The sequence below is a fragment of the Polyodon spathula genome, chromosome 2, assembly GCF_017654505.1.
Source record: "Polyodon spathula isolate WHYD16114869_AA chromosome 2, ASM1765450v1, whole genome shotgun sequence".
Taxonomy (NCBI): Eukaryota; Metazoa; Chordata; class Actinopteri; order Acipenseriformes; family Polyodontidae; genus Polyodon; species Polyodon spathula.
The window spans coordinates 97,794,375-97,808,596 of record NC_054535.1 but is presented as its reverse complement, the minus strand read 5'-3'; the positions used below and the strand labels follow the sequence as shown (position 1 = coordinate 97,808,596).

At 40.9% G+C, this 14,222-nt stretch overlaps 1 protein-coding gene across 2 annotated transcripts in view; it reads left to right on the top strand.

The window, feature by feature from the left end:
* The window catches only part of nnt (nicotinamide nucleotide transhydrogenase), a 44,619-nt gene extending 39,411 nt beyond the window's left edge, over positions 1-5,208 (top strand). For both annotated transcript variants that reach the window (XM_041235980.1, XM_041235988.1), the window contains exons 20-22: positions 2,942-3,060; positions 3,207-3,322; positions 4,336-5,208. In XM_041235980.1, coding sequence (XP_041091914.1) covers positions 2,942-3,060; positions 3,207-3,322; positions 4,336-4,482 — 382 coding nt within the window. In that variant the 3' untranslated portion in view covers positions 4,483-5,208. The remainder of the gene's footprint in view (positions 1-2,941; positions 3,061-3,206; positions 3,323-4,335) is intronic.
* The last annotated feature ends 9,014 nt before the right edge of the window (positions 5,209-14,222 follow it).

Genomic DNA, 14,222 nt, shown 5'->3' with positions numbered 1-14,222 from the left:
CAAATCTGAAATGACAAAACCGAAGCGTCTGTTTTTTATACACACTGTACGTTTATAGTAGTTTGTAGAAGTTTAATTGTACGGTATTAGGAATTCACCAATCATGAAGCCGGTATTTCTTTGACCCTGCTGCCATAGTAACCAAATGCTCGCTTCTATTTGATTAAATGTATGAAATGAACAGGGGAGGTGAAGAGTAATGTAAAATACTGTAAGGAAAATAAAGTGCATATTTTTTATGGTAGGCTGTAATGATATCATGAATTTTCCAGGGTCCTGCTATCAGTTATTAAAGTAGGATCAAAAATCAAACAAGTTCAATCAAACAATTGACCACAGAATGGTCATTCATTCAAAGAAGTGGAGTGTCTGAATCTCACATCTACTGCAGACAGACTTTTCTGTGAAACCTGATGGGCATCATGACTGTATCACTCAAAACTGGACAAAAAAATGGAAACACCAATATAAATTCACTTAATAGGGAATGTTTATTTGTTTAATTAACATGAGCCACACCTGTGTGGAAGCCCTTGCTTGCAATATACTTGGTGTCCCTCATTTACCCAGGTGTTTCTGTTTTTTTTTTTTTTTTTTTGTCCAGTACCTGTAGGTACGAAGAACCACCAGCAATATGCAAAATCTGACACTCCCCATTACTGTATGTTTGCGCAAATGGGTTTTGAGGTTTAACTCGCTTTAAATAATTCTTGGATACTAAAGAGCATTTTGTGTTTTGATAGTTGCAGAGTCATACAAATATAAACAAAAACAAAAAAAACCCAGTGTTGAATCTTTCTTGAGGTATTGTTGTTTTTATAAAGTTTTGAGGTTGATTATTACAGTTCAGGTTTGATAGCATGTACAAGATACTAAAACATTCTTCATTACTAATATTTAAATCCAGACTAGGTAAATTCCAAATAAAAATAATAAATAAAATAAAAAAATCAGTGTTGATGCATTTTTATTGGGGGGGGGGGGTTAATTTCTAAATGCTGTTTGTTTACAATTGTCAAAATGTATAGATCGAACAGCAAAAATTAGGTCATTGGTTTGCCAGAGCCTACAAACCTTTTCATTTCTAGAGGCTAGAAGCCATTGGCCTTTTAAAAAAAAAAAAAAAAAAAAAAAGTCTGTCTCGCTTCGCTCGGCACGTTACTATTTTCTCCTTTCACAAGTTGGCATCTCTGGCCAGTGGAGGACCAGAGGAAATCCAAATGAGTTCTACATATGCAAAGGTAGTTACCTCTTCAAACTACAGTCAGAGAAAAAAATACTTAATATGCAGACTTTCTGTTGCTGACTTTCCCCGTCTCACTCAACACTAATTAAACTGTACAACAACTGTAAACAACTATGGCAGGGGGAAAACCATGCACCAGAGCATAACACCAATAGAACCCATGTACAAACAATAATGACAACATAAAATAGCAAGAAAGGAAACAAACAAACTTGCACACCCAATAAGTGTTTCAAATCAACTTAAATAAAACTAAATGTTTAAAAAGTGAAGGTGCAAAACTGTACAATAATAAGTAACAAGTACCTGCTTCTTACACGTGCAACAATGGTACAAGCCACATTTCTGTTCTGCACTTTAATCAGAACTGTTTATAAAGTGTATTAAGGACATCTAATATACATATTGCAATCAAAACAAATCCCAAGACTGTGGGCCATTAGTTACTTTTTGTCAAAACTTACTTCCATGGTGTTCACATTATTTTAGCCCAAATTTAGCCTATGTGCTTTAGGGACATACAGAACACATACGGCAGTTTGTTTCAAATCAGGTACATACATCTAGCACAGGATTTTCTTTTAAAGGGAGTTTTGTTGTCTTTGGAAAGGTAACAGAAGAGTCAACAATGTCATTTTAAGCTGCTCTTTTAAAATGGAGATGTCTCAAGTTGGATTTTAAAGAAATCCAGAAAATTATGAAGCAAGCTTTTGATCCCAGTGCCTGAGTGATAATGTTAACCTGGTAACAAAATTTGATTTGAGTTGTTACTAAATTGATAATTTCATAGACTACGTGCTTGGTGGTGTTAGATTTAGAGATCTTGGTGGAAAATAGACACACAACACACCAGGTATTGCATTTTTTATTTTACATATATTTCACAGCCAAGACAAAAATTCAAACCTTTAAAGATTTTTTATGTCATTCTTTTATTTCTTTAAACTTGTTATTGTAGATAACAAAATAGTTCCAAACATTTTCTCCACCGTGTACACCCATTCAAAGCAGGAGGTCCCCGGTTCAAATCCCAGCTCAGCCACTGACTCATTGTGTGTCCCTGAGCAGGTCACTTAACCTCCTGGTGCTCCGTCTTTCGGGTGAGATGTTGTTGTAAGTGACTCTGCAGCTGATGTGTAGTTCACACACCCTAGTCTCATAAGCGCTTTGTGATGGTGGTCCACTATGAAAGGCGCTATATAAAAGACAATAAAAAAGATAAAAAGATGTCTCTAAATATGTTTGCTGTAATATTTTTTTTTCTTCTCTGAATGAGCTGTCATATTTACTTAGTTTTATACGTACTTAAATTTGGTATTCGATATTCTGTATGTTTATCGTAGCATTTCTTTTACAACATTAGGTGTGGGTTTGGGCAGTGAAAAATTAATAATTGCTGCATAAAAAGGATATACCTACTTTCTGCACTGCAACATTTTGATAAAGAATTAGACTATGGGTTATTTGTCCAGTACCGCACACAGTATGTAGACAAAGGAACTTGGGAGCTTTCTTGTATACAAATGCAAAGACTAGTGCAAGCAACATTTCAGAAACGTGTGCCATTTCTAAACCCTGCTGTTTCTTATTCAGTGCATGGGGCAGATCGTGCCACTCTAATCCACATTTGCCCTTTGAGTACTTATTTAAGCAGGAGGCTGGAGACCTCTATAAACTCTTCCGCTATCTTTGCAGGTTTGGTATCCACCCAGTAGCTGGCCGAATGCCTGGTCAGCTGAATGTGCTGCTGGCTGAAGCTGGAGTTCCTTATGACATAGTGCTGGAAATGGATGAAATCAATGAAGACTTCCCAGGTATAATCTGCCATCGTTAGCCTAGTTAAACAGAAAGACTGTGTTCAAGGCTCTGTACTATTATGCATAAGGTTTACTATATTTCTTTTTTCTAAGCAAGGGGTATAATCTTTTTAAAAGTGGTATGTTTTATTCTTGACATTTAGAAACTGACCTGGTCATGGTTATTGGTGCAAATGATACTGTGAACTCAGCCGCCCAAGAGGACCCAAACTCCATAATTGCTGGAATGCCGGTTCTGGAAGTCTGGAAATCGAAACAGGCGAGTAAAATATGAGGGATCTCGGCTACTTCCATAATTTCTGATAAGACAGCAATCAAATAAATCAGGTTGCAAGGCATACCTGAGGAATGTCTTAAAGCAGAAATGATGCTAAGAATTTAAGGAAAGTGCTTGCTTCTCTCTCTCTCTTTTTTCCTTCTGCCCTAAGTGAAAGCCAAAAGCCTATAAATACTTCAATGGGAAATGTTAATAATTTTCAAACCTTATTATTTGGTGAGCTGTTCTCCAATATGAAACTCCTAATACTGAATGAACACAACGCGACTCAGTTTGATGTTTGAGGTCGTTATGTTGTGGTGGGTGGGGCAGAGGAATTTAATATGATAAAAATTGGATAAATCGGTTGTATTTTTAAATGTTACCTCAAGTAAGTTATCAGAAGTTCTTTATTGTATCCGAGTGGATTCAGTATCTACCAGATGAAACTGCTAGTATCGCTAACAAGGGTACCATGTGTTCTGAAGTAAATTTGACTTACAAGTAAACCAGGTTTTCTCCCCATGGTTTGTATCAATACAGTTCTATTTTAAATATAACAGACTATAGATCTTCAAAGCAGTGAGAAACACAGATTAAATGAAAGGCATACTGGATGTATTAAATGGGTAGAGAAAGCAAAGAAATTAGAAACTTAAGTGGTGGTTCAAGATTTTGGTTGAAGATCTGATAACATTCAGTGTCAAAAATATGCAGGAATGCAGAAAATCAGAAGGTGGCAAATACTTTTTCACGGCACTGTATCAATTTGCTCACATTTGGCTCTGCAGGGCAAGAGTTCAGCCAGAATGTCTTTGCTGTTTGGTGACAGTTGGTAGCTGAGCTAGATGGCCCATAGGGAACTGCCAACAGAAACTACAATAAAACATTTTGGTCCCTGAACAACCAGGTTAAAGTAAAAATATAACAAGTTTAAAGTGATGAAAACCTGTGTACTGCACTGAGCACTCAGCCTTTCCTCTGGGTTTTGATTTGACGTGTCTTGCTGTTTACAGATCATTATAATGAAGAGGTCCCTGGGAGTAGGCTATGCAGCTGTGGACAATCCTATCTTCTATAAGCCCAATGCTGCAATGCTGCTGGGTGATGCCAAGAAGACCTGTGATGCTCTGCATTCAAAAGTTCGGGAGGCGTATCAGTGAAGAGGCCTGCAGCAAACTGCAGACAAATCTCCTAATTACTGAAAATATACAGTACAATCCAGAAACCTGGCATTATGTTGGTGTCTTCCCCAACAGCTTTTATTATTAGTAGTAGACGAACTGAAACGACAGACTGACCAATTTTTGTATAATGTGTGTAGCTTCCAGTGGTTTTTTTAAATTGGAATATAAGATTTTTTACAAACTGAAACGCCATATTTCTTATTAAGGTTGAAAATGATTCGAGAACATTTTTTATTATTTTAGCCCCCAGTAAAATAATAATGTATTTTTAAATAGATTTCTGGACAGAAGACTTGCTTCTGTAGTGTAAGGGATTCCAATGGAAATATTGAATAGTTCTAGAGCTTGGTTTATTTTCAAATGTTTGTCTCCAAATCACCATAATGTATTATATGTAATCGGAGTACAGGGGGGCTTGATTTTAATTTTTTTACCAAAAAAATGCAAAAACAAAATCAATATTTTTCCTGACTTAATTGTTATTATAAAGAAACCCCAAGATTGCTGTAATGCCAGTTCTGGAAGTCTGGAAATCGGAACAGGCGAGTAAAATATGAGGGATCTCAGCCACTTCCATAATTTCTGTTAAGACAGCAATCAAATAAATCAGGTTGCAAGGCATACCTGAGGAATGCTTTTTACTATATCTATCTATCTATCTATCTATCTACCTATATATATATATATATATATATATATATATATATATATAGTATATATATAGTAAAAGAGGAAGGGTGCTGCAGCTTTAGATACTTTTGTAGTTTGCACTCAATAAGTGGATGGTTTAATCAGGAAACCGTTGTATTGCTGCATGGATCAGTCAAAACTGTTCATGTTGCGTAATTGTTTTCAGTATTGCGTTATTTAACAGCAGGATGAATTTTAAAATTAAGTTGGTGAAACTGGTGAACAGTAAGCAAAAAAAATTCTACACCATACGATTTATATATCAATTAAGAAGGCTCCATAAAAGTGAGTGAAAAATTCAGTAGTGTCTAACACGTGGAAATATTTATTGATTGTCTTTTTTTTATTGCATCTTCTCTTACAAGCTTAAATGATACACTGGTACAGTAGCCACATACCCCAGTACGCTAATGTGTTTTCCTGCTAGTATTAGCTAGTATTAGCTTAAAAAAAAAAAAAAAAAAAAAATATATATATATATATATATATATATATATATATATATATATATATATATATATATATATATATATATATATATATCGCTATAACTAGTATATATATACCGCTTAATGGGCATTGTATCAAATATTAGTAACTCAGCACTTCAATTCAACACTTAAATTGTAAACAGCTTTTATTTATTTTGTAACTTTTGTTTGTTTCCAGTATTGTCAGCACAATGGGATATACATTTTAACTCATGCTTAATGTAAAAATAGCTTTATAAAAATTACAATTAGTCTTGTAATTTGGGAATTCCTCCTGGGGAATTAAATGTTAAACTTCTAGGTCATCTGTAAACTGACAGCACCTGACTTTATTTATAGAACTACCTTAATGTGATTATATGCACAAGGACTTGATGACATGTGTTACATTAAAGTACAGTTAGAAACATTACCATCACAACTTCCCTACCTCCAGATCTGGTAACCAGACCAATTCGCACTAACTCCTATGTATTTTGTGCATACACTTGCTTGACTTGAAATTGAATAGAATATTTTTGCTTGTGTCGAACACAAAATGCTACTTAATGGGATATCAAGGGTGCCGGAGAGCTATTAATCACTTTCAGAAATGGAGTGTTAGTAAAAAGGTGTCCTATTTTTGTGCACCATTTGAAAAAAAAAAAGTGTGGGAACAGTTGACGGCATAGTTTACAAAGTATTTAAAAAAGTTGCCCCTTCAATTCCAGTAAAGAGAAGGGTCCATAACTAAAAAGAACAATTAATTAGGTAGGTGTAGTATTTAGGTCTTACTGGCTGCAGTCAGTTTTCTAGTATTTTCTTTTCTTCATTTTCTGTGTCGGTCTTATTTAGATTGTAAATTCTTTTAATACCAGCTCTGTAAACATTTCGGAAGAAGAAAAAAAAAGCATTACAATGATGAATTCTGCATGCTGTGGAGAGTGTCGAACTGATATTAATCTTCAGGCTGTGTTTTATCATGGAACATCACAAACCTAATAAATCATCTGACAAGAACTGTTACCTATTTTCATTTTTTTTTTTTTTTTTTTTCTTTTTACAGTAGGGGTGATTTCAAGATGCCTTTTATTTTGCAAAGCCACTTGATCTTTCACCTGGTGAACCAGGTTTTGAACCTGGCCCAGAATGAAAAGACCAAAAACCTGTTTGGTATTGCTTAGTATTTAAAGCAGAGGCTTGGAAGTCTTTACTCTGCTTTACTGACTATTACTTCTTGTGCAGCCCCATCCAGGTATTAAACTTTCCACTGGGTGTAGAACACCTTTGCATACCATGAGCCCAGTTTTAACTAATGTGTTTTGGTGAATTGGTGACTATGAATGTGTTGAAATGGTGCAGAAGGACTTGCTGTGGTCTCTGCAACACTGTTCAAAGGTTTGTTATATAAACACCCCTCGGGAAGCATGTGAAGTGTTCTCTAAGACGAGTTGACCACCAGACACCAATATGAATCAATAAATAAATATGTATTGCTTGTTACGACACACGTGTTTCAACATATGACATTAGCTGAAAAAGAGTTAACTTCTTGTAACAAGAGAAACAGTGGTGCATTTCACTGCTTGTTTATGTAACCCCCTTTCTCTGTACCTGCGTTTAGTAAAGGCACGGCTATGGGTAGTCTTTGGTTTTTACAAAAAACACGGCTTCGCATGCAGGGCGAGTACACAAACTAAAAAACCTGTACAGACGCCCCTAGTTCAACTCCCCTAAATTGAACCTAGTGCCAATATGTTTATAATAACTAAAAAACAAAATCCCATAATGTGGATCGTAGTGGTGTTGCGTTGTGTTATATGGCTTACAAACCCAGACCACCGTTTCACTCAGCCCAAGCACTCTCACGCCAGTGTTACAGTGAAATCTTTTTTTTTATTTTCCTGCAATACACACAAGTGTGAGTCTGTTGTTCCCGGAGTCCTGGATCCAAAACCCATTTATAACAAACAATGTTTTAACTGCATAAAGTAAAAGACAGATGCAAAAAACAGTGAAACAGATGCATAAAATGATTAAACCCGCTCCCAACTGCCGTTGCTAATCAACCCGGTGGCTGCTTTTCTCTTAGCTAGGTCGTACCAAATAAACAATAACAGCTTCATTGTATTTAAAATCACTTCTACCTATGCACATTTTAAATCCAAAGAAAACTTAATGGTAATTATTATTTACAAAACAGTTGGTCAGGGGTGCGCTGGCCTACCTGCAATACACACAAGTGTGAGTCTGTTATTCCCAGAGTCCTGAATCCAAAAGCAAGGGACTTTTCACGCACTTTATATTTTTATCCCCTGGCGGTCCCCTTTCACCCTTAGAAGGGAGGAGCATCCGGTAGTCAAGTTTAGCAGCAATATCGTTGCAATATCGTTGCATCCTTCCTCGGGTCTGGTCCAGGTATGCTGTGACTGGACTGTGGTGGACGGGTTGGTGTGTGTCAGTGTAATGTCTGACTGCATCCCACTATTATACCCCTCTCACTGAGCACATGCTTTCCAACCTACCCCCTCTTGTGAACCCAGGTACTGGCAAGGACTTCCTCTTTGATTGGCATGGGTCCGACCTACAGGCCTTCTCCTTGGTCCCCAACCCTCCACATGCGGTCTCCCTTGGAAACCTTCCTCGTCTGTGGTGAAGCCGTTGTATTCTGACCCTGAACTGTCTGTGTCTTCCTCCTTCCTCTGATTCTCATCTTCCAGCTGTCTGGAATTATCCATGGGCAGGAACATACAGGTAGTGAGCTGGTTCCGGGGCACAGTTCACTCTCCTCCCGGTTGTGGATGCACAACGTATACTGGCAAGTTTGCTTGTCTTCTGACCAGTATGTGCGGTGTCTTTTCCCATTTGTCTCCCAGCTTATGTTTTCCTCTCTTACTCTTATTAGCAATAAGCACTCTATCCCCCGGCTGTAGGAGAGCCTCTTCTGCCTTATGGTCATAGCATCACTTCTGCTGAGCCTTGGCCTTTGCTGAGGCCACTGATGCTCGTTGGTAGGCCTGTTCTAAGTGTTTTCCTATTTGGGCAACATACTCGTCGCAATCCTCTCCCCAGTCTTCCTGCTTAGAAATGCCCAGTGCCAGGTCTATCTTCAGCCTGGGGTGCCGGCCAAACATAAGAAAGAATGGTGAGAACCCAGTAGACTCGTGGCGAGTACAGTTGTAGGCATGAGTCATGGACTCAACGTGCTCCTTCCAGTCCAACTTCTGGGCAAAGGGTTCCCAGCATATTCATGAGGGTCCGGTTGAACCTCTACATAGACCCATTTCCTTCGGGATATTAAGGGGTGGTCCTGCTCTTGGAGATGCCCATAAGCTTCCACAGCTGTTTCAACATGGCGCTCTCAAAGTTTCTTTCCTGGTCTGTGTGGACCCTCTCAGGGATGCCATAGTGGTAGATGAACTGCTTCCACATCACCTTGACAATGATGAAGGCCCGCTTGTCAGGAGGGGGTAGGCCTGGTCATATCTGGTGAAATGGTTGATGATAACCAAGATGTTTTCTATCCCCACTCTTGATCATTCTAGAGTGAGGAAGTCCAAGAACTAGTATGTCTGGGGGCATGTGGTATGAATGGACACTAGTGGGGCCCGTGTTTCCGGTACGCCCCTCTTTCCAAGGCAGCATCTTTTTCAGGCCATGCACCATTGCTGTATACATGCCAGGCCAATAGCAGCAGACTTTAATAAGATCAGCCGTCTGATCTACTCCCATGTGTCACATGTCAATGTGCAGTGACTCTAAAACTTCTCTTCTGAGACATTCAGGGAGCACCACTTGTTTGGTCTTCCCCTGTGCCTGCAACTGGGCTTCACGGTAGAGTACTCCTGCCTCGATCCTCAATCGGCTCCATTGTTTGAGCAGTGTCCGCACCTGTGGCTCTTCCCGCCCCCGCTTTCTGACAGTGGGAGGTCTTTGCTGTGCCACATACCAAAGCACTTGGGCTATCACCGCATCCTTCTCTTGGTACCGCCTCAGTTCCTCTCTAGGCAGTCCCTGGTTTATTTCCATACTTAGGTCCTTCACTTGGGAGGGCCCTCTCTTGGCTCCCGATAGGCTCCTGCTGCACAAAGATGTTGCAGCGCACCTTCAGGACCTCTGCCACTTGATCATGAGGCATGCACGACAGCCCATCTGCATTGGTGTCGCTTTTACTGGGCCTGTACTTGACTTCGAAATCAAACTTTGCTAGCTTAGCCACCCATCTCTGACTGGTTACATCTAAGTTTGCTGTACTGGTCACATATACTAGTGGGTTGTTGTCTGTCAGTAATGTGAAATGGTGCCCCAGTAAGTAGTCTCGCAGTTTGTTTTCAGTGCCAGGAAATTAAGCTTGTGAGCTGGGTACCTCCTTTCTGTGAGTGTCAACCTCCGGCTGGGGTAAGCTATCACCCTCGCTCTTCCCTTGCTTGTACTTGGGCCAGGACAGCTCCTAACCCATTCAAAGATGCATCTGTCTGGAGCAGGAATGACCAAGCTATAATCCGCGTATTCCAGTATGGGTGTGGTTGTCAGCCTCACCTTCAGGTCTGCGAAGGCCTGGTCACATTCTGTGGTCCAGATGAATGGGGGCGTCTTTATTTTGCTTGAGGGTGGTCTCTGTTAACCGGAACAATGGTGCCGCCAACTTGGAATAGCCCTTGATGATAATAGCCTGCGAAATCAAGAAATTTTGATACCTCCTTCCTATCACTAGGGGTCTTCCACTCCCTCACCTGTTGTATCTTCTCTGGATTTGTTGCGATGCCTTGGGCAGAGACCACATGTCCCAAGTACTTGACTCAATAACTGGCATTATCATTATCTGGGCTTCAGCTTCAATCGATGATGTCAAAGTTGATCGAAAACCAAATCAAGGCGCTCCAGGTGTTCCTTGAATGTGTTGGAAAGCACAATTACGTCATCGAGGTATATTAATACCATGGTGAAGTTCAGGTCTCCCAGCACATGTGTCATGAGGTGCTGAAATGTCGCGGCGGCATTCTACAGCCCAAAGGGCACCCTGTTGCACTCAAACAGTCCTATAGGAGTAGTAAAGGCGGTCTTCTGCTTGTCTTGCTCTGCTACTTCCACCTGCCAATACCAGGAAGTTAGAGCTAATGTGGAGAAGTACTTGGCTCCTCCAATGGCACCAAAGAGTCTCTATGCATGGCAATGGGAAAGCATCACAGACCATCTTTGCTTTCAGCTGTCTGTAGTCCATACAGATCCTCATGGAGCTATCCTTCTGTGACACCACTATCAGAGATGCATAGGGGCTCTGGCTGGGCCCGATTGCTCCTGCCTCCTCCCTGCACTTCTCTGTTGTCGCTGCTTCTTGACACGTTGGGTTGGCATGTTGCTAGCGTTCTCCTGGTCTGGTCCCTGTGTCCTCAGACCTGCCACATCGCTCACTACGGAGACATTGGCTAGCTTCTGACACTTCTTAAACACAACCCAACTATGGCCAATATTCTGTACACAGAGAAAAGTATTCCCATTCCTTAAATCTGTAAGTGCTTCCTCCACAGCCAGGCCAGCTGGCAGAGTCTCTTGGCCAGATGACTCGACCAGAACAGTGTAAGGGTCCCATCCCTCAGCCCATGCAGCAACCACTTGGACTACTCGACGTTCACCAGGCCCCATCTTTACTGGATGATGCCCTTCATACTGCAATGATCAACTCCTGGTGATCTTCTCGGAAGAGTGGGGTGACTATCATAACTTAAAGGTAGGGAACAGATGATATCATCAATTTGTTAGGTCCAACTTGCTAGCGCGGATCACGTTTGTCCCTACCAGTACTGGCATGGCCTGGTGGTATTCAGTCTCAGGCGCCACAAACACTGGTACTCCATAATACACCTGACCCAAGAACGAGATATCTAGTTCAATCACAACAAGGGGGGGGACTGTTTGGCCCCCAGCTCCTTCAATGCGAATATCCACCATTTCCGACTACTTAGGGTTGGGTGCGTCCTCCAGAACTCCTCTGTAATGGTAGTTATCTGGGACCCAGAATTGATGATGGCCCCACAGCGGACACCCTGTAATTTGATCATATCCTCATTTGTTGGGCCCACCAGGCTAGAATGATCATAGGCTTGTCTTCAGGTACTATTTCACGCTGTGCTGCTATGTTTACAGCAACTTGTAAACATAGCAGCACAGTTTCTGCCCTTCCGCCCTTCGCCTGCCCCGCAGCGTCAGGGCCTACCCGTTAAAAAGTGCCATAGTGTTGGAAGAAGTTGTGTCTGGTTCGGCGAAGTGTGGTGGTTGATGATATCCCCGGGCCAGATGGCCCACTTGTCTACATCGTTGGCACACATACGGCTCCTTTACATTCCTGGCCATAAAACTTTGATCCTCCCACCGGCTCGCCATCCCGGATGGTGCATTACTGGTGACTGCTTGCTAGGCCATCAAAACTTCCAGCTAACTCAACCTCTTTATACCTTGTTTCTGCTGTTGGGCTAGCTCCTGTACCAGCCCCGTGAGTCCCTGCACTACCTCCTGCAGGCCGTTGGGGACAGTGTCCATGTGGGGGTGACTTGCAGTGGTCACCCTGACTGTTTGCCCCATCACTGGCGGTCTGTGGCGAGCTATTTACGTTGATACCCCTGGTCTCTCTCTCCTTCTCTGCATTGTGCTCCCTCCCTTGTGCAGCTCGTCTTGCAGTTGACGGCAGGTAAGGTAGTGGGGCTGCATGGGCGCCAGTCTGGTCGGCACTTCCCGCTCTTATATCCCCCCACATGAACTGCTGTGTCAGCTTGTAGTCCCTGTCTGGAGAGGGCCAGAGCATGCATAGTAAAAACTGTAAATGAAAACTACTTGAAAAGGTGTTTTTTTTTTTTTCACACGCAGGCAGTTGTTTACTTCAGCACTGAATACTCTACAGAGCATTGAATGTTCAGTCAAGTCGGGTACTGGGTATTACTAAGATATATAGGCCCAAGATTGTGTTTTTGTTCTATTGCACTGCAGCATTTATTGATTTTAGTTTAATTATTTTGTTCTCTAATAAAGATTTTGCTAAAGAAAAAAAAAAAAGCACAACCAATTTCCAACCAATGTCTTTTCATTTATTTGAGAGGGGCTCTATGTGGGGTACGCAAATATTGCTGGTATATAGATAAGGTTAATGGAGGTTCTATTCCTCATTAAACGTCTAAAATTAAAAATAAATAAAAACCCACAATAAAACGGCCCCTACACGAACATTGGTTTGACCCACCATAGTCTGCTCTGCACTATTATCACTAGCAGCAGTTACATTATTGTTTTACCCTCTAACTCAATGGACCATATTTAGAAGCAAGCACAAAGGCAAATACACAATTCCTTAGATAAATATGACCATTTTAATATAAAACAAACAACAACACCGATGGCTAGGAAGGACGTACTGTTTATATATATATATATATATATATATATATATATATATATATATATATACAGTGCCTTGCAAAAGTATTCAGACCCCTGACCAATTCTCTCATATTACTGAATTACAAATGGTACATTTAAATTTCGTTCTGTTTGATATTTTATTTTAAAACACTTAAACTCAAAATCAATTATTGTAAGGTGACATTGGTTTTATGTTGGGAAATATTTTTAAGAAAAATAAAAAACTGAAATATCTTGCTTGCAGAAGTATTCAACCCCCACACATTAATATTTGGTAGAGCCACCTTTCGCTGCAATAACAGCTTTAAGTCTTTTGGGGTAAGTATGTACCAGCTTTGCACACAGTGTTGGAGTGATTTTGGCCCATTCTTCTTGGGAGATTTGCTCCAGGTTGTTCAGGTTGGTTGTGGACCGCAATTTTCAAACAGTGCCACAGATTCTCAGTGGGATTGAGATCAGGACTTTGGCTGGGCCACTATAAGACATTCACCTTTTTGTTCTTGAGCCACTCCAATGTTGCTTTGGCCTTGTGCTTGGGATCATTGTCCTGCTGAAAGGTAAATTTCCTCCCAAGCTTCAGTTTTTTGGCGGACTGAAGCAGATTCTCTTGCAGAATTTTCCTGTATTTTGCTCCATCCATTCTTCCTTCAATTGTAATAAGATGCCCAGTCCCTGCTGATGAGAAGCATCCCCATAGCATGATGTTGCCACCACCATACTTCACTGTAGGGATGGTGTGTCTTGAGGCATGGGCAGTGTTAGGCTTGCGCCACACATAGCGCTTTGAGTTTTGGCCAAAAAGCTCTATCTTGGTCTCATCTGACCACAAAACCTTTTCCTACATTGCAGCTGGGTCACTGTCATGCTTTCTGGTAAACTCCAGATGTGCTTTCAGATGGTACTTTTTGAGTAACGGCTTCTTTCTTGCCACCCTCCCATACAGGCCAGTGTTATGCAGAGCTCTTGACATGGTTGACTGGTGCACCATTACTCCACTCCCAGCCACTGAACTCTGTAGCTCCTTCAAAGTGATTGTTGGCCTCTCTGTGGCTTCTCTGACAAGTCTCCTTCTTGTTTGAGTGCTGAGTTTTGAGGGATGGCCTTTTCTTGGCAGTGCCTGGGTGGTGTGATGCAGCTTCCACTTGC